Genomic DNA, 21,718 nt, shown 5'->3' on the forward strand with positions numbered 1-21,718 from the left:
CTAAATTCCAATAATCTGAAATTTCCAATACTTTTTGGATTCCCCAAATCCAATAATCTTAACAACAACAACAAAAATTAAACCAGGGATTGAACCCAGGTATGCTCTTCCATGGAGCCAAGTCCCTATCTCTCTTTATTCTCTTTTTTTTAAATTTTGAGACCGGGGTTCACCCAGTTGCTTAAGGCCTCACTAAATTGACAAAACTGGTTTTGAACTTGCTATCCTCCTGCCTTAGCTTCTGGAGCCGCTGAGATTAGAGACATGCATCAATGCACCTGGTTATAAATATTTCAAATTTTTTTTCCTTGAAGACTTATATCTTGGCTTCATGTGCCCCATGGCATTTTCTTTCTTTCACAATTCTACAATTTTCTTTATTAAATTTGACAGTTCCACATGAAACAAAACAAAGATATGTTTCTGGAGAAACAACTAGTTACAGAATACTTATTTCCCAACACAATAACAAATAGAGAACAACAAAGCTTGCTAAGGATTTCAACAAGTTTTATATTAGAAATACCTATGAGAGAATATTTTTAAGTCTTCTTTACTTGTTGAGTGGTAACCCCATAATTGGAGATTATGGACGTCAGTAATTTGGAATCTTGCTTGGGGATCACCTCTTCGGAATGTGCAGTCTTGTCCTTTGCCCAAACCTGTGGGAACATCTGCAGGGCAGTACCAAATGTCAAATGGGAGAAACATAAAGGATAGAACTTAGTTTATGAAAAAAATAATGAAAATTAAAGAACTTAGTAAGTGAAAGATATTTTTCTGGATTGCTTATATTCATGGGGTATAGTTAATTCTGCCTTCTGTGTGCACAAACTATTTTAGCCACTTTAAAGTATCTGATCAGCCTCTGCCCATCTCCAGTTTGATTTATTCGGGCTATTAGCTTTTAAGCCACATCTTAGTCTCCCTCTTCAAAACCTGCATAGTCTTTGTTGTTCTGAGTTCTCCAGCTGGTGCTGATTCCTATATGGTCAACTGACCCTGCCTAGGAGGTTGGAGCAGACCTTGAAAACACAGTTCTGTGCTTACAGATTTTCCTCAGACCCAGTTCCCTGGCTCTTCACCAAAGGTGTTTTTTTTTTTTTTTTTTTTTTTCCCCTCTGCTCAAGCACAATTTAGGCCTGCTAATCTGACTTGGACTTTAATGGGTTTTTATTAATGAGCAGCTGTTCATGATTGAATACAGATCATAAAGTCATTTTTTTGATCAAGCAAAATAAAACCTTGCAGCTCATTAGAGTGATGGCTTTGAACAGATACATTTGAAAGTATAGAATTTTCTTATGATAATTTTAATGGATAAGTTTTATTGCTCTTTCTGCTAGAGAAATGTCCTTGCTTTCAAAATAATAAACTTTAATATTCTGGAAAATTGTATGATTTTTTTATATTGAAAATCACCATTTAATAGTTAAAGTCAATTGCTGGGCTGGGGATTTGGCTCAAGCGGTAGCGCACTTGACTGGCATGCATGCGGCCCGGGTTCGATCCTCAGCACCACATACAAACAAAGATGTTGTGTCCGCCAAAAACTAAAAAAAATAAATAAATAAAAAAATAAAGTCAATTGCTTAATAAAGAAACAAGACTGAAGAAGCCTTTTAATTTCTGTGCCACTAAATGAAAATTAACTTTCCATGAAACATTTAAGTAAATATTTTCCATCATAATTGTTACCACAATCAGTAGTTTTTATTGCTTAACACAGGACCCAAGATTTAAGAAAAAAATGAGAGTTAACTAGTTCCTTCAAAAGGGACCTGCATTGAAATGGGGGAAAAAAATGTACTTTTTTTTTTTAACTAGAAAAGTATTCAAATTAAAATATGGATGAATTCTCTTTCTATGTCCAGTAGTGAGATTCAGAAATGGAATACTACTTGGCTAATGTCCATATTGTTAAAAGAGCTATCATATAGTTCAACTATATTATGATTTAAGTAGATTTGATATGAACAAGATCTGCAGTCTAAGACCTTTTATTATTTTTATTATTTGTAAGAATAAATATTTTTATTATTTCTAAGAATAAATGTGTTGAAATAATATAATCCATATTGTATATGAGTTGAAAATTTAAAACAATACTGAACTAACAATGGAAGACTCATCCCTTCAGCTTCACAATATGGTGGTCATTTCGACTGTGACCTTGAACAAGTTTGACTCAGTCTTCTCATGGGCAAAATTAGGTTAATAATTCCTTACATGTGGATTTATTTTGCAAATTGAATGTCATAAGTATTGGAATTGTGTTGGAAACATAGTGATAAAATCAATGAAAGCTTCCAGGTATACAGGTTTATCATCTTCAAGTCCAGTAGAATCCTCTGGAGCTTATAAAAAGAAATGGTGCTTTCAAGAAAAATACAAGTAAATTTTCCTTCATCATCAACCAATAAAAGACATGTTTGTCAATAGCTCATTAAAAAAGGGAAAAGGGAGGGAACAGTAAGCTTTGAAGCTGTAAAGCCAGAAATCAACCCTCTCCCCTTGGCCTCCTCCCACTCCTTTGACTTAAAAGTCATAGGATTGAAAAGAAGCTGTTAGGACTACAGCATTACAACACTTCCCTCTCTTCAGGCTTCTCTCACCATTCATAAGATATTTTTCTTATAAAAGCATTTACTGCCAAATTTTGTCTGTTCTTTCCGTGTTCATTATTTCAGCACATCCAGATTATCATAATGATCCCTAACTAGAGTTGTATATTATTTTTTCATTCATCTAAGTCACTTCAGTGCTTTGTTGTCCAATTACTCTAATTTAAAAATACAGCCTTCTTTATGGTAATTTTTCTGTTCAAGATTTGTTCACCACTGTCCATCAATTCATCACTTAGGAGGATGTGTCTTGATGGTAGTTCTTTTTAAGTCAGAATTCCTTCCTTCCTTCCTCCCTCCCTCCCTCCCTCCCTTCCTTCCTTCCTTCCATCCTTCCTTCCTTCCCTGGGATTGAATCCAGGGATGCTTAACCACTGAGCGACATCCCCAGCACTTTTACTTTTTATTTTGAGACAGGTTCACACTAAGTTGCTGAAGCTGACTTTGAACTTACGATCCTCCTGCCTCAGCCTCTGGAGCTGCTGGGATTTCAGGCATGCGCCACCATGCCCGGCAGTCTTAATGTATTTCTAACAATTGTTTTCGAATCTTCCTTAGGCCACTTCTGACCATTGAAAATGACAAATATATCAACAATTCTTGTTAAGAATTGTCTATATATACTGTACATCTTGTTTGTCTATATATACTGTACATCAAGTACAATGGAAACTACTCACCTCCTCATAGTATTTCTTGCTGTAGTTCTTATTTGAAATTATATCCTTTATAAGTGAGAATTAAATTCATGTTATAATCACACAAGAAATTTTTAGTGTAAAAACTTTATTTATTTTCCTTCTTTCTAAGGAGAATTTATATATATGAAGGATCATCTGCCTGAATACATAAAGAAAAATCAAATGAAAATACTCTTTTCACATAGCCAGCATACTCATAAATATCTTACCCCAAAAGATTTTGTTTTCTGCTCATAGGCCCAGAGCCCATTACTATAGCAACCATAACTAGTTGGTCTATAACTGGGTGTGAATTTTATACACTGTTATTTGAAACATAAAGGCTGTTAAGTCAAGATAAAGTACAATTTCTGTAATATTATTTATTTATGTATTTCAAAAATTGGTGGGGGAAGGTTTCATCATTTATTCATGTAAATAATTTATTTAACACTTATAGGCACACTGTGTGCATGCTTTTTAAAGAAGTCAGAGGAACAAATAGCCTTTCACCTTAAGGAACTTCCCTGGTAAAGTTGGCATTCATGAGTAAACAGCATTCCTGGAAGTACAGTATATCCATGAGGATTTTAGAATCATCAAATCACTTTAACTCAAGTGCTGTATCAGGACTTGTGATTAAGGTGGTGGCAAGAGGAATGTAGCTGGTCAGATGACCACAGGTATTCAAGTGGTTACTGTAATCCCCACGGCAGGCCTTTCTTTTTTGGTCTTACCTAATGGAGAGGGGAAGTTGGAATAAATAAATGTTAGTGTTTCTTTGTCTGGAGATTGGAAACTCCTTGCCAGTGGTGCCACTTTGAGGAAGCTGAAAATGCCCACTGACAAGAGTAGAAAAAAGGTTGTGACCTTTTAGCTGATCTGGATAGGTGCTTCTGCCCTCAAACCTAATGGACTCAAGCAAGGTTTAAGCATTTCCATATGGAGGGTACAAGTATGTGGCTATTTTAATTTTTTTTTTTTTTTTTTTTTGGTCCTGACACTGTCCCTGCCTACCTACTCCACCTGCATAAGAAATCATTACCTGCTATCTTGGTCTTTTCAAATTTTGTCATGTCAGACATCTGATTAAACCAGGAGATACATGGATTAAAATTAGTATCCCCACCAAGTATCCATGAGGCCCTAAAAGAGCAAGTGCTGGTAGAGTGCACCTCAATGTCAGGCGCCCAGACTTCTTCCAGCTGAATTTTCTGCTCCCTTTCCCTCAAGGGCTGGTCTTTGTCCTCCTGATCCAAGGAGGCATCATACCTGCTCAGTGCAGCAGGAAAAACTAGAAGTGATGAAGATGGGGGCAAAGGGATGCATACTAGCCATGTTTTAAGAAAAGTTTCTAGAATATGCCACAAGAATATTTCTGTTTTGATACCCCCACAGCACAGAAATTGTACAGAAAAAGCTGGGAAGTAGTCTTTGTTTTAGGTGGCCCTGTGCTCAGCCAAGGATTCTAACTAGCACTCACATAGTGCTTATGACACCCTAGGCACTATTCCAGTGTAATAAGAAGCTTAATGATTTATTGGGCTAAGGATTAACATGACATAGGTAACATTATGGTAATAAAAACCACAAGAGTGGCTATCATTTACTGAAAGCTTACCACCTGTTGAGCTCTACATTATGTACCATACATATGATATCATCAGTTCTGAAACACTACACCACAAGATGAATATTTTCAGGATCTTATTGGTGATGAAATCAAGAATAACGAAAACTAAGAACTTGCCTGAGAGCATAGAAATGGTAAAGTATAAATCTCAAATGTGAACAGGAATTTGGACAGAAACATATTTTACTAAAAACTCTCTTTACAATGGAACACTCTTTCATGCTTGAAAAATGATAGGCAATTAAAACTTGGAACCTAGGGTTCTGGAGTTAGATTGCCTATGTTTGAATCTCTACTTTATCATCAGTAGCTCTGTGAACTTGGGCATTTTCTTAATCTTTTTGGTTTTGAGTATCCTTGTCTGGAAAAAGGGTGATAATGTTATAGAGTTATTTTAAGGAGAGTCATGTAGAACACTCAACATCTCATATGGCCCTTAGTAAGCATGTGGTCAATTTCCATTTCATCAATAGTATTGTTATAACTGGTAGGAGGATTATATAGGACAGTACTTTTTGCAATAAAAAGAATAGTTAAAAGCAGATGGGCCATTTAGAAGTCATGGCACCAATCAGAAGAGGAAGGAGCTTAGGAAAAAGGGGAGACAGTAGTATAAGATATAAACATTTTACTTGCCATGAGAAATACAGGAAAGTATTCTCATTACTTTCCCATTCTTTGTTCCTTACATTGACCAAAACTGAAACATCATATTTACTTTGCCAATTTTTCAAGTCCTGGAAAGATCAATACTGAGTAGGAAAAATTAGAGATTAACTGGGTGGTAACCTAGTAAGAAGGGAAGTGGTTGGAGGAGGTGGGTCATTGGAGGTGTGCATGGGGGTATGTATTTTGTCCCTGGTGAGGAATGCTCTCTCTGCTTCATGATGGCCATGTCCTGAGCTGCCTTCCTCTACCACACTCTTCTCACCTTGAGCCCAGAGGAATGGAGTCAGTTATCGATGATCTGAGACCTCTAAAACCATGAGCCCCAAATAAACTTTCTTTTCTATGTTGTTCTTATCAGGTCTTTTGGTCTTATCAGTGAAAAAGCTGACTAAAACAACATCTATGTGGCTCAAGCGGTAGCCTGCTCGCCTGGCATGTGTGTGGCCCGGGTTGGATCCTCAGCACCACATACAAACAAAGATGTTGTGTCCTCCAAAAACTAAAAAATAAATAAATAAATAAATATTAAAAAATTCTCTCTCTCACTCTCTCTTTTAAAAAAAACCTAAAACAACATCTAATATGAATAAGCTGGGTGGGAAAACACAGCAAGGCCTGTCTTGTCTGTTCAGAGCCTTTTGGCCTCTCTGTGCAGGATTTCTCCCTCAAGTATGGGACAGGACCCCTTCTGAAGTGGGAGTCTTATCATCTCCCAAGCAAGGTGGAGAAGATTAGAAATAGTAGGAAAAATTATATTTTATGTGGTCTGTCTTAGGGAAGGATTATGAGTCAGGAACTGTAGATGAAAACCAATATATACACATATATATTATAATAGCATAAGTACTAGCATACCAGAGGATTTTTATGACTTGTTTAGCAGCTAAATAGCCACTTTTTAAATTAAAAAGTATTTTAAGAATTTAAACATTAATTTCCTAGAAATGTCAGATAAATATTCAAAAGTAAATAATTTAAAAGTTAATAATAATAGTTATTATTATTATAAAATAAGTGGCCATCAAATGGATGAAGGCTATGGGAAACCATATTGCCTATGGGTCCCTAATAATTCAGCCATTTTCAAAAGTAGTAGTTGAAAAAGCAATTTATCTAGTATAAAGCATCATGGGTATGTACTATGATAATTCCAGAAAGTTCTTAAAAAGTAGACAGTTGTAAACATTTAAATCAGAAACTTTTTAACAAAGTCTAGCCAAGTAGCAAATTTTTAGAAATTCCTTTTATTGCCAAATATATTAGAAAAATTGCCTTATTTAAAAATCTGCAGAAAATTTTTGACTGAAAACTTCCAACAGATTAAAACTGTTAGGTAAGGCAAGAGTGCAGATGGTGCCAATTTTGTGGTTTTCACAGTGTTCTGATGTGAAAGACATTTTTGTATCTTTTCCAGAACCCAAATGTAGGAATTTGTTCCATCAATGCTAAAATTGCAGTTCGTGGAATTTAATTTCCTAACAGACAGGCAGCGTCATGGAATGAAAAATAAACCTGATTTGCACTGGAAAACTTGATTTTTATATCTTAGCATAGAGTAGGGCGTGTTGATTCTCTCTCCTTCTCCCCATTTAAGAACAGAAGGTTTTCACCCCATTAAGGTAGGAATTGAGTAGAATATGAAAGTGCTGAATTATTTGATGGTATATGATCCAGTATTGAGTATCAATCCTTCCTGGACATGGCAATGTCCCTCATGAAGGGGCTTTCATGTGTTCTCCAAAGACCTCATTGTCAGGGACCTCTTACCTGTAGTTTCCTTAAAATTTTGACTATTTCTATTACAGCTGCTTGGTTGAACTTTTTCTATTGCTCCTAGGCATCTAGTAGCCCCCTCTCAGTTTCCTTTTCCTGCAATCTGCTTCCCTTCTAGGCAGCAGTCCTGGAAAAGATTTAAAGCTTCCCTATTGCTTGAAATTAATCAATCTCATTCATATTCTCTCTCTCTCTCTCTCTCTCTCTCTCTCTCTCTCTCCCCCTCTCTTTCTCTGTCTCTCCCCACGCCCCCTCCCTACATACACACACACATACACGCGTGCACCCATGCATCTGAGTACATAGGATGTGCTATATTGAGGGATGCTATGGTATTTTTTCCTAAATTGCAGTCCTAGAGTTGGCTGCCACCCCCTAGGTCAACTATGACTCAGACACCAGTCCATTGTGGGCCTCAAACCTGAGGGAACACCTATTAAGCCTTTTGTGAGCTGAAGGAAAGTTCTTTCTTGACTTGGCATTCCATGTTAGTACACTAACTCCTTCCCTTTGAAAAGGGGATATCTAGCACAGCCATCTCCAAAGAACTGCTCTTCAAAACTCCTCCTTCATCTTCCATTCTTCCAGGCTAACTTCTTGAAAAACTGCTATGACTTTGTTTGGTATCCTCTTTGTACTTTTTCTAAGCCAAACTTCAATTTTAATATCTGGTTAAAACTGTATTCCTGTGACCCACAAAAACCCAACCTCCTCAGACACATGAACTGAAGGCCACTGCCCTCACTCCAGCCTTATGTCTTGCCTCTCCATTTGTCCACATTTGGTATTCTCACAATGTCCAGCTGCTTGTTTAATTCCCCATACCCCATGCTTCATTCAGCCAGTGAGCATTCATTGGGGCTAAACATCTTGAGAGATGGCAGAGGAAAATGTTGAGTAAGGGAGAGTCCCCACTTGTGAGGTACTTAACACTTAGTGATCTTTCAGCCTTCTCTCTTGACACTAAACCTTCTCCTGACTCCTTTTGTAATCCTATGTTTCATTTCTCAACACTCCTCTAGGCATCATCTTCTGGAAGCTGTTCCTCATTCATCTGTATCCTAACAGGATGCCCCTTCCCTCCAGAAAAGTGCCCCTCTTTTCTCCACTACTCTAGCACTAGGCATCTATCTCTCATAGACCACACTGTATTGAAATGATTTGTTTCTACTATTTCCCCATCTACCCTGTAAACTTTTGGATGGACAGTGTAGTCTTCCCGCTTTTTAGAATGCCTAGTACCTAGCAGAATGCTAAATAACTGTAACTGAATAGAGTGCCAAATATATATAAAAGCATTTGGATTTATTAACTGGTAGATATTTATATATATTTTTTAAACTAAGCAAAACTAACAGTGACCTGAGGTGAATATACTAGGAGATGTTTACAGAAGACAAAAGAATGGACTCTATTGAATTTCCTCAGCTGTCCCAAAGCTTGTTGACTATCACTTGCTAGAAAGGAACTTGTGAGTACTATTTGTATCTGCCCTAGACACATCTACAATGCCTTCATTAGGAATTCTGCTAAATTAAGATTCTCTTTAGAATTTTCTGAGTTACTTAGCTTTTGCTTAACTTAGCTAAGTCAATTTGTGGCTTTTCTGCATTCCCATTTTAACCTCTTGAACATAAAATTGTTCTATTCTCTTGTTGTCTAGGGTTAAGGGAGGTCCCACTCTTAGTTGTGACACATTTTTTTTTGCAGTGCTAGAGACTGAACCCAGGGCCTTGGCATATGCTAGATAAGCACTGTGCCTCTGAGCTACACTTCCAGCCCTGCAAGTGACACTTTGAGTAGGAGAAGGGGTGAACTTGATCTTTTTCAAAAGCTTGGTCCAGATGTACTCAGAAAAGTCTTCTTAGAATACTGGCCAGGGTTTGGTAAGCTCAGAAATCTAAATAGTCTAAAATTCCTGGATTGCCATGGATCTGGAAGGCAATAACTCTAAGAAAGCTCTAAAATAATCTCATCTCTCCAAAATGCTCAGAAATCAGAATGGCAGATTGTTGGAAATCAAAGCCTCATGATGGATGGAGAAAATCAGATGCCCCCTACATATAAAATTTCATATATAAAAAATATGTAACTTTTACATATATGTATAGCGTGTGTGTATGTGTGTGTAGAAAGAGAGAAACTCAGAATGTTTCCAACTTGATCTAAAGAGCTTCATCAAGAATCTTAAATAGCTCTCAGCTATTTAAAGTATTCTATGATTTGTTGGTACAATAACTTGGAAATGGCATATCTGCTTCCAAATCAGAGATTTCCGAAAGCTTTTTGAAATGAAATAAGAGCACACAAATATAAGGAATCAAAAGAAATGTATATTTAGGAGAAATCTGATTTTTGTAATTAAAGCTATTCCATTTTATATATTATAAAAATACATTAGCATATGTTTTTGAAAATGTTATAGGTTTTTTCATGTTGTGCACCAAAATAGCTCATGAGCAAGCAATTCTTGTATTTTTGTTTTCAGCTTGTGCTTTGGAACACCACTATAGTTGCTTCCTGAAAAAAAATGAAAACAATACAAAATAATTTTAAAAAGCAGTAATAACATACAATATAATTTAAACTGTTTGATTAATTTTAACTTTAAAATAGGTTGATGGGGTAAAAATAATGGCAAAAGTAATGTTCAAAAGTTAGTATTTCATCAGTATGGAGGTTCTTCAATAGACCAGGAATGGAAACAGTGTATGACATAGCTATACCACTCCTCAGTGTTTATCCTAAAAACTAAAATCATCACACTATAGCAATACATACATACCCATGTTTGTAGCAATACAATTCACAATAGCCAAACTTTATGAAACCAGTCTAGGGGTCCATCAGTGAATGAATGAGTAAAGAAATGTAGTATATATACACAATGGAATTTTATTCAGCCATAAATAAAAATGAAATAATGTCACTTGCAGGAAAATGGGTGAAATTTGAGACTATTATGTTAAGTAAAATAAGTCAAACTCAGAAGATCAAGGGTCATATGTTTTTTCATGTATGTGGGAGCTAGAGAATAAAAAGGAAAAAGTAGAGAATCATGAAAATCAAGGGATATCAGTAAAGTAGAGGAAAGAATTCAGGGCAAGGAAAGAGGGAAAAGGAAAGAAAAGAGAAATACTGGGGAATGATATTGGCCAAATTTTATTTTTATATCATGTGTATGTATGAATATATAACAACAAATCTCACTATTATATACAACTATAATGTAACAATAAAAAATATGGAAAAAATCACATTGTATAAAGATGTAGCATTTCAAGTTTTATCAAGTAGAATTAATAATGATACATATATATATATATATATATATATTGTAGAAATGTAGACAGAATTGTGGTACTTACATTTTTTTAAGTCAAGCTTTGCCATTTTATTAGCAAAATGTCATGATTCAACCAATAGTATTGTTAAGTTAGAATGCAAAGTTATGAAATAACTCATCATTTCAATGCATTAAAGATGTTTAAGTAACTTTGTCTTAATTTAAAAATGGCTATGTATTTAGCAGGAAAGAAGTTAACTATTTTATTTGGAAAAAGTCCTGAAAAGACTCAGAAACTTGGGCTGGGGCTGTGACTCAGTGGTAGAGCACTTGCCTAGCACGTGCAAGGCTCTAGGTTCAATCTTCAGCACTGCATAAAAATAAATAAATAAAATAAAGGTATTGTGTCCAACTGCAACTAAAAAAACTATTTATAAAAGACTCAGATTTACTAATTTACTAATTAGTAATCAATTTACTAATGATTTGAAAATAGAATTTTCTTATTTGGTAAACTACAAACATTGTCATGATCAAGCAGAATTAAAGTTAGTGAAGATAACTGGAAAGCAATGCTTTTAATGAGGAAAGAAAAAGTGCACTAGTATATATTAAGCAGTACTTAACACATGTCACCAAGCAGACCTTGCATTTCAATGCTTTGAGGAGAAAAAAGAAAATGAATTTAAGCAATATCTGTTCTACTATTATAAAATGAAGAAGTGACCTTTTTTTAGAATTCTGGAGACAAGAAAATGAGCATAAGTATAATTTATTGGTCATTTGTCTGTTTTCCCTCAGCTCCAGCTTTCTGACTGCACCCCTACCCTACTCTGCTCCCTGCCTCACCATGCTCTTTTGTTTTCAACTATGAGAAGACAGGACCTGGTCTCTGTAAAACACACTTTTCCCTTGACAGCTGGATCCTAATTAGCTTCTGCCCTTAGAAGGGAAGCCAGGATTTTCTCCTTCTTGTATTAGGGCTGTTCCTGGAGCCCCTGTGGTTGGTTTCAACCTCCATTTTGTTTTGTTAAGACCCAAACCAGTCTTATTGCATGCCCTTATCCTGCCTCCCTTATATTTAAATTTAAAATCTAGCCTTGGCTTTTATTACTTGAAGTACTTCAGTGTCCTTCCTACTCTACCCCACGTCCTTCCTCAACCTTGTTAATATTTCTTATGTGAAGCTTTTATTTCATTAATTGTTGAAAATTTTTCACTATGAAATCAACTGCAAACTGATTAACATCTGCCAATCAATATTCTTTACAATTTGCCTATACTACCCAACATTTCCCCCTAAGTCAGAGGTGAGGACTTGATGTTCTTTTACGAGTTACAGTCAACTAAACCATATATTTAGTACTTATAACACGTAAAGCATGTGGTCTTCTAAATTCTCATAATTGAGTGACAAAGATAGGTTTGCATAAAAGTTTAATACAAGTACACTACAGGAAGGGCTATAATAAAGATAAAAACAGATACCTAAGGAGAGGGTAACTAAATATTTTGTAGAAAGGGAAAGGGTAAGGAAAACTTGCTAGTGAAAGTAAAGGTTGAGCAGAACCCAGAGGATGTTGGGAGAGATAGACTGGATAAGCAGGACATAGCCCAGGCAGAGGGAACATGCAGAATGAAAAGAATCTTTTCTAGGAATGATTTGGAAAAAGAAGGCAGACTTCAAAACTGATTTTGGAGCTTTTGGTATTGATTTTGCATGTAGTGATGAATCTTTGAGAGTACCATTATAGCTACATGATCTTTGATTTACCATTATAGTTATAGGATCTTGTGCTTATTTAGGAACCTAAATCCAACACTAATGTAGAAGACAGAATGAAAGTGTGGGGGATTATAAGCAAAGAATGCAGGAGACTGTTATAATAGGTAAAGTGAGAAGTAAAATCATAAGTCTAGCAGTGATTTTAAATGAGGATCAGAGATGAGCCACTTAGTTGGATATAGATGGCACTAAGACTACTTGAGGGGACGTGGAGCTTGTGGAAAGGGAAAAGTCTAAGAAGTATCAAACTGAAGGATCAGAAAAGATGGCATTGTCATTAACTGAGACAGAGTGTCAGGAGAAGAAATATGTTTTGGGGGGGGCGGAAAGAGGAATTCATTGTGGAGCAGGTGTAGTTAAAGATGTCTTTTTTCACTCTCATTTCCTTCTTTACTTCTACCATAGTCCTATTCTTGAGTGCCTTTTTCCTCCCTTTCCAGATCTTTTAATTTTATACAACAGTACCAACTTTCATGTGTTACTGATGGAGTGACATTTACAATCTTCTGTAATCACTGTAGCCATTAGAGACCTTTCCCTCCTACTAATCTCCCTAATATTCACTATCACTCTTTTCTACATATTGTACTGGCATCTGAATTCCACCATTCTCAGAACCTTATCCCATGTGATCCAGGCTAAGCTAATTAAATCCTGTGGCCGCAATGATAGGTTCAGTGTCCCAAGCATGTGTCCTAAGCCAGGTCAATGGCATAACTGGGGGATTTTTGCTGGATCTTTTGGAAAGAAGTTTGTTCTTTCTGCATTGGCTGCTGGACTGGTAGAAAGTAAACCTGTTGGTGAGTACTTTTGCCATGAGGACTGGGGAGAGGAGTTGGCCTAGTAGTGAAGCTGCCACTAAGGCGAATAAAGACAAAAGAGAGAGCATAGGTTCTGGATGGCATTGCCTGAGTCCTTGGGTTTAGCTGTGGCAGAAACCAGACTACTTCTGGGCTGTTAATCAGGTGATCTGTTCTCTGCCTGAACCATCTCAAGCTGAATGTCTGCCCCTTGCTATTGAAAAGGAGTGGTGACATTACCTGCGGTTTTCATTTCCTGTATTCTTTTGTAGCAATTCATAATGTGAATAACATTTCCAGTAGGGCTGCCTAGTCTCTGCCACCAAGGTTCTTAATCCTCTCTGTGTCCCAGTGGTACCATGCAGAAGTACTGAGCACATGACCTTTACTTGGGAAACATTTACTGGTATCTTCATATGTGGAGACATATCTTACATAAAAAATGAACTGTACCTACCTATAGTTACATTCAAATAAAAACTGAAGCCATAAATATTTCCAAGAACAACATTCTTCCCATCAGAAAGCTAATGACTATTGTCAAGAGCTGAGCAGATGTAGCCATAGCTGACGTTGTGCTGCTGCTGCTACTGCTGCTGCCACTGCCACCACTGCTAGTGCTGCTGCCACTGCCACCAGGGACAAGTTGTGCCAGCAGGCTAAAAGTTCTGGATTCTACCCGAGCCACGTTATCCAGGAGAAATTCAATCTTAAAATTTTTTCCTAGGAGAAAGAGAAAGAATCATAGTAATGACTTCCTTGATTATTTTCACACAGTTCCAATTTGGGTTTCACTACTCTCAGTGTCTTATTCCTAATGAAGAATTTTTGGAAATGAGTCAAGTGAACTAGTTTCAAGCATAAACAAGTATAGAGAAGTTCTCGAGTGAGAAGAGTTCCATCAGCCCATTATCCATGGGCAGGGAACCTGGGTAGATTTTCTTTGTGCAGTAACAGAAGCTACTTCTTTAGAGTTATTTGCTAGAGAAAGGAGACAGGCTGTTGGAAACACAGGACAAGAAGGCAGACAGGTGAAAGTGCTGAAGCTCTGTTTCCTCCCTGCATACCTGATCTGGGAGTGGGGAAGTCTCAGCTCTACTTGGGAAAGATAGTGATGGATACTAAACTCCATATTTTGAAAAATTTCAGGCTACAGAAGTGTTGAAAAAATAGTACAACAAATACCCCTGTGCCCTCCTCTCCAATCAAGCCATTCTAGGCAACTCCAGCAAAATGTAAATGACTGCTGAAGCCCCTGAAATCATGGAACAGAGATGAGGCTTCCAGGCCCAAATTCTTGACCCAAACAATTGTGAGCAAATGGAATGCTTATTGTTTTAAACAATTAGATTTTCAATTGGTGTGATATGTAGCAATAGGAACTGAAACAAAAACTAGACATTATGTAGGTTGATAGATGAACATGTCTCAGAATGTCTGTTAGCAATACTATCTTTATCTAGGTTGGTCAAAAATTCAATCTCACTACTTCTTCTCCCACCCTTTCCTCACCTGAGTCTCACATCCCTATTTTCTCTTCTACAAGCCACAACCCGTATCTCCTCTACCAAGGTGGCCCTGCTTTGCTCTGCAGAGCTGAATGTAGAAGACACGGTTGCTGGTCTGTCAGGATGCAGTATGATCTGCAAGGGGATTTCCTGCAATGCAGTGATCGAGTGGGTATGTACTAGAAAGAGCCCAGGGAAAGATGTTTTGTTAATTTTCTCACATATACTATTTTTTACAGTAATTTCACTGTAGCTAATCTATAAACTGGCTAACTGATAAAAGTAATTAAGAGATGACTATATTTGCATTCCCTTATTATATATAACCAGGGACCCCATACTTGATGAGAGACAGATAAAAGACAGAGAAAGAGAGGAGAAGAAGAGGAAGAAGAGGAGGAGGAGGAGAAAGAGGTGGAGGAAGGGAGGGAGAGAGGGGGGAAGAAGGGAGGAGTGAGAAACAAAGAAGCGGCAATGGCTTTTCTCCACAGCAGATCAGATATACTGAGGGAAGATCTGAATTAAAAAGAAATACTGTATAAAATGAAAGTGTTTAATTATTGTTTTATTACCACAATAAAATGTCAAAAACTATTTTACTGCTTTAACACTCCCGTGATCTTGTAACTCTGGAACATTCCTACTTGAAACTGCAAATTTGAAGACCAGGTCTTTCCCACCTGGCACTTTCTGGCTCTGCCTTAATGAAAAGATGAGCAACCTTCTCTTGGGGCAGTGTTTCTGTCAGGTGCCTCATTTTCCGTAAAGTTCCAGTGCTACCACCATTTATGCTGATTTATAAAAGAATTTGACTCTGTCCTTATCCAGCAATCATTAGAACATTGTAGGAACTTGTCTGAAAGCACCACATTGAACTCATTATCACTTGATTCTTATTGAACATTAGGTTAAGATATTGCTGTCCGCTAGGCAGACTGAACATATTTGGTGTAGGGCATTATCAAACCATGAAGAAACGAAAATAAAGGGAAAAACTCTTTGAAATTATTTTAGCTTTTGGTTTTTATTTAAAAAATTGGAGAAGTTTTGAATTTTTTCCCCTATTTCACTCTTTGTACTTATTTTTATTCAGACTTATGTGTGTGTTTGACAGGAGAGAGCAATGGTAAGAAGTGGGGACTGCTACTATATAACTTTCAGAAATGTTCTTTTATGGGCCCCAGGTTGGCTAGAAAGATTAATAGAGATCTGTCTCGAGTAGATACCCCATTATCCATCAGCAGCAGAAAGCTGTTTTTGATTTTTTTATATATATATATATTGTTGGTCTCCAGCAGAATAGTTTCTACTAGCAGAAGTTATGCCATCAATTCCTAAATAATAAGCATCCCTGTGGAAGTTATGGCTGTATTTACTGTATCAACATTGAAGTATCACCTAGTACAGGTTCACTGGGCACACTTTTACAAGAAGTCAGAGGAGTCTTTGTTTCTTACAATTCTCCACAGCAACTGTTTGTGGATCTGATAGGTACTGGGAGTCATGATAATGTTCATGTTTTCTCCTTTGCATTGACTTTGAGAAAGACTATAGCCAATTTTCTAGCTCAACTGTGAACTCCTTCATTGGATATTAAAGTAATTTACACTTATGCTATTGTTTCTTTTCTTGAATTTGAAAATTTGTATATTATTTTTTCTTACTATAAGTGTAACACATAGTGATAAAATTTAGAAGAAAACAGTGTATGAAAAGAATATATGAATCATAATATTTTCATGTATATCCTCAAAATGCTTATTTCAATTTGTTTTGAATATAAAATATATTTTTAAATGCTAGATTAAATATTTTCTGAAACAAGACAGAGTATAACATTCTGCTTTCTGTAATTTGTTGACCAAAGTATCAGAGAATGTTCTTTTTTAAAAAATATTTATTTTTTAGTTGTACTTGAACACAATACTTTATTTTACCCATCTATTTTTATGTGGTGCTGAGGATGGAACCCAAGGCCTCACACGTGCTAGGCGAGCACTCCATTGCTGAGCCACAATCCCAGCTCCTCAGAGAATGTTCTGTTTATTAAAAGACAATTATAATTATCCCTACTATGAGAGTTCACTCACCTGTTCTAAGAGGAGTAAGATCTGTGTAGTTGGCCCAACAGCTGCTAAATGGAATTGTTGTATTACCACTAAGGCCACTGATTAGGTTATTACTGGAGTCCTTTAGCATAGCCTTTAAAGTAAGTGAAGTGATCCCAACTGAGACACAATTACCCTAAAGGAAAAAGAACAACAGGGAATTCTAACAATGTCTCTTTCCCATGCTTAAAAACAAAAAAACATGCTAATCTTCACTTTTCAGAATGCCTAATTATAAATTTACAATTTGCAGAAGCTCCTTATCTCACATAAGAAGCTCACAGATGAGCAGAAGCTCAACTTTATTTAAATTAAATGTTTTAAAAACACTAAACAAGGTTATGCACAATAAGAGTCCAACTTCTAAGGGGCAATGAGGTCCTCAGGTCACCAGCATTCCGGTGTTAGCTAAATTGATTCAGTCTCCTGCATTTATAGCTCAACCTCTTCACTTAGGGACAATGTCCAGTGGTGACTTACATCAGAATCGACTGCCTTTACTGAAGGTTGCTGAGAGAACGGCTGCCCTGGCTGTGCTGCCACTGGCTGGGCTATCACCAAGAGTGAGGACACAAAAGCCACATGGTGAACAGGAAACGCAGACCTTTCAACTGGTTTGGCAGTCACCTGGCATGGACAGGAGTAAGGCACTCATTTTGTAGTAATAAACTGCATTCCTCAGCAATCCCAGCCAAGCTAAGTACAATATAGTCATTGTTGATTTACAAATATGTCTAATATGTAAAACTTATTACAATGTTTCCTTTAGATCAGATATAGGAAATACTGTTACAAATATTTGAACATTATTACAATATTTGAAGGAAAGCACATGTGGAACCAATACAGAGTTTAGAAGATATATTTCTTTTTTCAATCTAGTTTGTTTTTTTGAATGACATTGTTACCACCTTAGTGATTCCATAAAAAATAGTCAACAGTGAATTACAAAGACAAATCCTCTAAGTTACTGTATTCAATTAGAAAAGGAGAGTTAAAATAAGATAAGTAATAATACTCTAAATTCTTAAAATGCATTTTTTTTCTAATTGCATGGTCTTACCTTAATCCAGCCAGGATCTTTTGGGCTGGGGATAGGATTGGTAATAGACATAGAAGAAATATTAAAGCCCAAGATACTACTGGTTTTTCCTAAAATTGTGGCTTTTCCAAGAGAACTAGCAATTTCCTGGAGTTCATATAATTGCATCTGACCTATAAGGAAACAGTATTATGACATTTTGATCAAAAGAATATAGGACTATAAAGACACGAGTTTTTCACTTTAGTTTTGTATGCCTTGCTCCTCACATTATAGCATCCTAAAACTTTCTAGCTATATCTGGAAAAAACATGACCATTCGTGAGTTTCAGCAACTTAAAAACTCAGTAGAATATATTTCAATTTGGAATTAAGGGAAATACAAAGGTAGAAAAAACAAATACAAGAAAAAATGAAAATACAGTGAGATAATATCTCAATACTTTCCCATGTCAGTTTCTGTTTAGAAGTAAAACACTATTGTGCTTTTCTATAATAATATCTTTTTAAAAAAATAGCATGTTACTTTTGGAATGGAAGAATAGTTAGCAAATCCATTAAATCATATATGTTTATTAGTAAGTTGCTAAAGTTATCATTAAGTTGCCAACAAATTGTTACTTGCCCAGAACATTTGACAATTTGTAAGGTTTATTTCAACACTACATATAGTTTCTGTTCTCTTTTTCTAGCATGGCAGGGCTGGTATTTCCTCTTAAGCTTACTCTAGCCACAGTCCTCCTTACCTTATGAGGTGGCACCTTCATGACTCATATTCTTTGTCATAGCCTGGTGCTTTTGCTTGATCCCTTCTACTGCACCTCTCTGCCACATCATAGCTAAGCAATTATTAATTTCTGTCTCCACTATCAAAATCCTAGTTAAAGCTATCATCAGTGGATCTCATATCCATTCTTGTCCCTTTCTGCTCCACTCCATACACTGTAGTTAGAGTGATCTTTCTAAAAACAGCCTCAGGTCAGAATAATGGTTTGATGTACTGTAGGCCTTGCTAAATACTTGTTTCTAGGTAACCTGCATCTTCCATATCCAGAGTCATGCCTTGAGGAGTCAAACACTGAGTTTCTTCCATTACGGCTAAACCATGAAGCTTGGTGTATTCAGGAAAAGGAGCTGATGACTTTCTGGGCCATTGGGTCTAACAAGACACTTTGAAATCCACAGTCAGGGAATTTTAGTCCCTGTCAGTTGAAAAAGTCTATGTTGGGGGCTGGGGATGTGGCTCAAGCGGTAGCGTGCTCACATGGCATGTGCGGGGCGCTGGGTTCGATCCTCAGCACCACATAAAAATAAAATAAAGATGTGGAGTCCACCAAAAACTAAAAAATAAATATTAAAAAATTCTCTCTCTCTCTCTCAAAAAAAAAAAAAAGTCTCTGTAGGATGACTCATACCCCTTTGGGCAAATGTTCAATCTTTCCAGATTCCTCTCTCATCCCTGACTCCTTCCAGGAGAGCCTTCTCCAGAAAGCCTCCCAACCATGAGGTCCTGTGTGATCTAATTACAGCAATACCAAGGCACTTTGTATCCATGTACTACTTACTACTGCTTGGTCTAACTGCAGAGTGGCAGCTCTGACCTAGTTTGTACTCTGAACAGGTTCCCTCTGACAGTTTGACATGTGGAGGCATTCATTTCTATTGACTGCCATCTAGAAACCAAAGACCTTAACTTTAAGACCTCTTATTCCTGAACCCAGGACCCTGCCTGTGCAGAAGTCTTCTTAGTATTTAAGTAATTTCTTTCTAAGACATCTGGGGACTTCTGGGTATCCTAATACTATGTGAAGGCTGTGGAGAGCCAAGAGTACAACTGTATTCACATCTTTGTTTCCATTTTCCAATATTTTGCTGTGATTCGCTCCATACCACTTGTAAGGCTATTCTTAAGACTTGAAATTTAGTGCGAGTTGATACTGGAAAACACATCATTAGCCTGTTCTTCTTTGCTATCCCCATGTTGCATGTTCTCAATCTAACACCTACTTGAATAAATCTAACAAGATAAAACTGCTTTAAAGAGATGGATTGGGAGGAGTTGTGTGTGAGAAAATTTAGGTGACATATAGAAAATAAATCAACAATTTTTTTGGACATCTTGTGGTTAGTGTGGTAAACTTTGGACCTCACTATGTGCAAGAGCTTACCAAGGAGTTCTAAGAGTAGATGAGTAACTTACATGTGTACCATGAACCACTACAACTCCTATACTAAATTTATAGTCAAAATCATGTTGACTCCAAAGCACTGAGCCTGTAAGTCCAAGAAAGTACAAGGATAAGGGAGGAAAGTCAGCTATGACTCTAGGCAGAAAACAACATGGAAAATCTCTTTGCAACACATGCCTATAGCTTCCTATGCTCTTCCAACCAGGAGGTTTTCCTTGACAGATTCTGCATCACTAATCTCTCATCCATGAGGTCACCTTCTTTGGCAAATCTTCCCAGATCTATTATATTGGTCGAATCCTTTTATTTAATTTGTTAGTTACTACAATAACAAAACAAAGTCTGAAATTCCTTCGCAATTTCAAATTTGGTTGGGATTACAGGAGTAAAGAAAGGAAGTGTTTCTAGGCTTCTCTAGAATTTTCAGATGTGGGGCTAGTGGGATTTCCTGAGGCCTGGCTCACTAGGCCCTGCTAGAATTATTTATGGCAGAGAACTCGGTAATTACATTCTCTGTTTCAGAGTCTACTATTCATACCTGTGGTGTCATTGCTTAGGAACTGAGTGGGAGGATCTCCAATCTCCAGTTCAATTGTGCCTCCCGTGGATCTCTTCCTCCGCATATTCTCCCCTCTTAATATTTTGCTGACACGGATTTTGTCACTTGGTATTTTTAGGAACAAGACAAGATTTCTAACCAGATTATGTGAACTGTAAAAGTCATCTTCTGTTATAGCAGGTAGTTGGAAAGAAACAAATATGACTGTGGCAGTGTAGATTTCAACAGGTATATTTCCTTTAACCAAAAGGTAAAGCATTTGGTAAGTCCTATCAAAGTAGTTTTCACCCAGGACAGTGGAGTCCAAGTGAGGAAGGAATTGCTCTATGATGGAAAAAGATCAAAACAGCACAGTTAAATATATTTACATCATCACAATTGCCAGTCATACTTAGTATTTGTTTAATTCAGAAAATTCCAAAAAAGTTCAATATTATCACTTTCATTAAAAAAGCATACTGAAAACTTAAAAACATTTATAGAACTGACATGCAAAATTAAAGACAATTATTTAAATAATATCATTAATACTCATTATATATTTAATGTATTTTAAAAACCAATTAGCTATAAACACAGCATAAATGAGAAACAAATCTAGTTATAAACACAGAAGCTTATAATCCTATACTTGTAATTCTCTTTATATAGTCAGAATTTTAAAGCCTTGACTGAGGCATTTGGTAATTCAAAAATATAAATTTAAGAGCCATCTAATTTATGGAGTGCCATATAGCAATTCTTAAAAGAGCATTTATTATTCAGTGTTTCTATTTTTATGGAGTACAAAAGAATCTAATAAAAATGAAGCATATACTAAAACATCTCAGAAGAATCTTAAGCCAATGGAACAGGTTTACATGTTAGCTGAAATATCCACGGCTAATGAAAAAATTCTAGGGAATTGAACTTTAGAAAATTGATTGAGCTTATTATATATAAGTGAGTATATATATAATTTTATAGCAGACTATCAATAATGTTTAAGAAATAATAAATTCACTAACATATATTGAGCCCAAAGGATGAATAGTATAATAGTAATTTAATATAATAAGACA

The 21,718-nt window shown here is 36.4% G+C and overlaps 1 protein-coding gene across 1 annotated transcript in view; it reads right to left on the bottom strand.

Moving 5' to 3' along the window:
• Positions 1-9,692: 9,692 nt before the first annotated feature.
• The window catches only part of Pkhd1l1 (PKHD1 like 1), a 139,523-nt gene continuing 127,497 nt past the window's right edge, over positions 9,693-21,718 (bottom strand). Inside the window, exons 73-78 of the mRNA XM_040293748.2 lie at positions 20,637-20,981; positions 17,931-18,082; positions 17,348-17,494; positions 16,850-17,003; positions 13,709-13,974; positions 9,693-9,899 (exon numbers count right to left, since the gene is read on the bottom strand). Of these exons, the coding sequence (XP_040149682.2) occupies positions 13,721-13,974; positions 16,850-17,003; positions 17,348-17,494; positions 17,931-18,082; positions 20,637-20,981 (1,052 nt within the window). The 3' untranslated portion in view covers positions 9,693-9,899; positions 13,709-13,720. The remainder of the gene's footprint in view (positions 9,900-13,708; positions 13,975-16,849; positions 17,004-17,347; positions 17,495-17,930; positions 18,083-20,636; positions 20,982-21,718) is intronic.

Source organism: Ictidomys tridecemlineatus, chromosome 7 (genome assembly GCF_052094955.1).
Source record: "Ictidomys tridecemlineatus isolate mIctTri1 chromosome 7, mIctTri1.hap1, whole genome shotgun sequence".
NCBI classification, from domain to species: Eukaryota; Metazoa; Chordata; class Mammalia; order Rodentia; family Sciuridae; genus Ictidomys; species Ictidomys tridecemlineatus.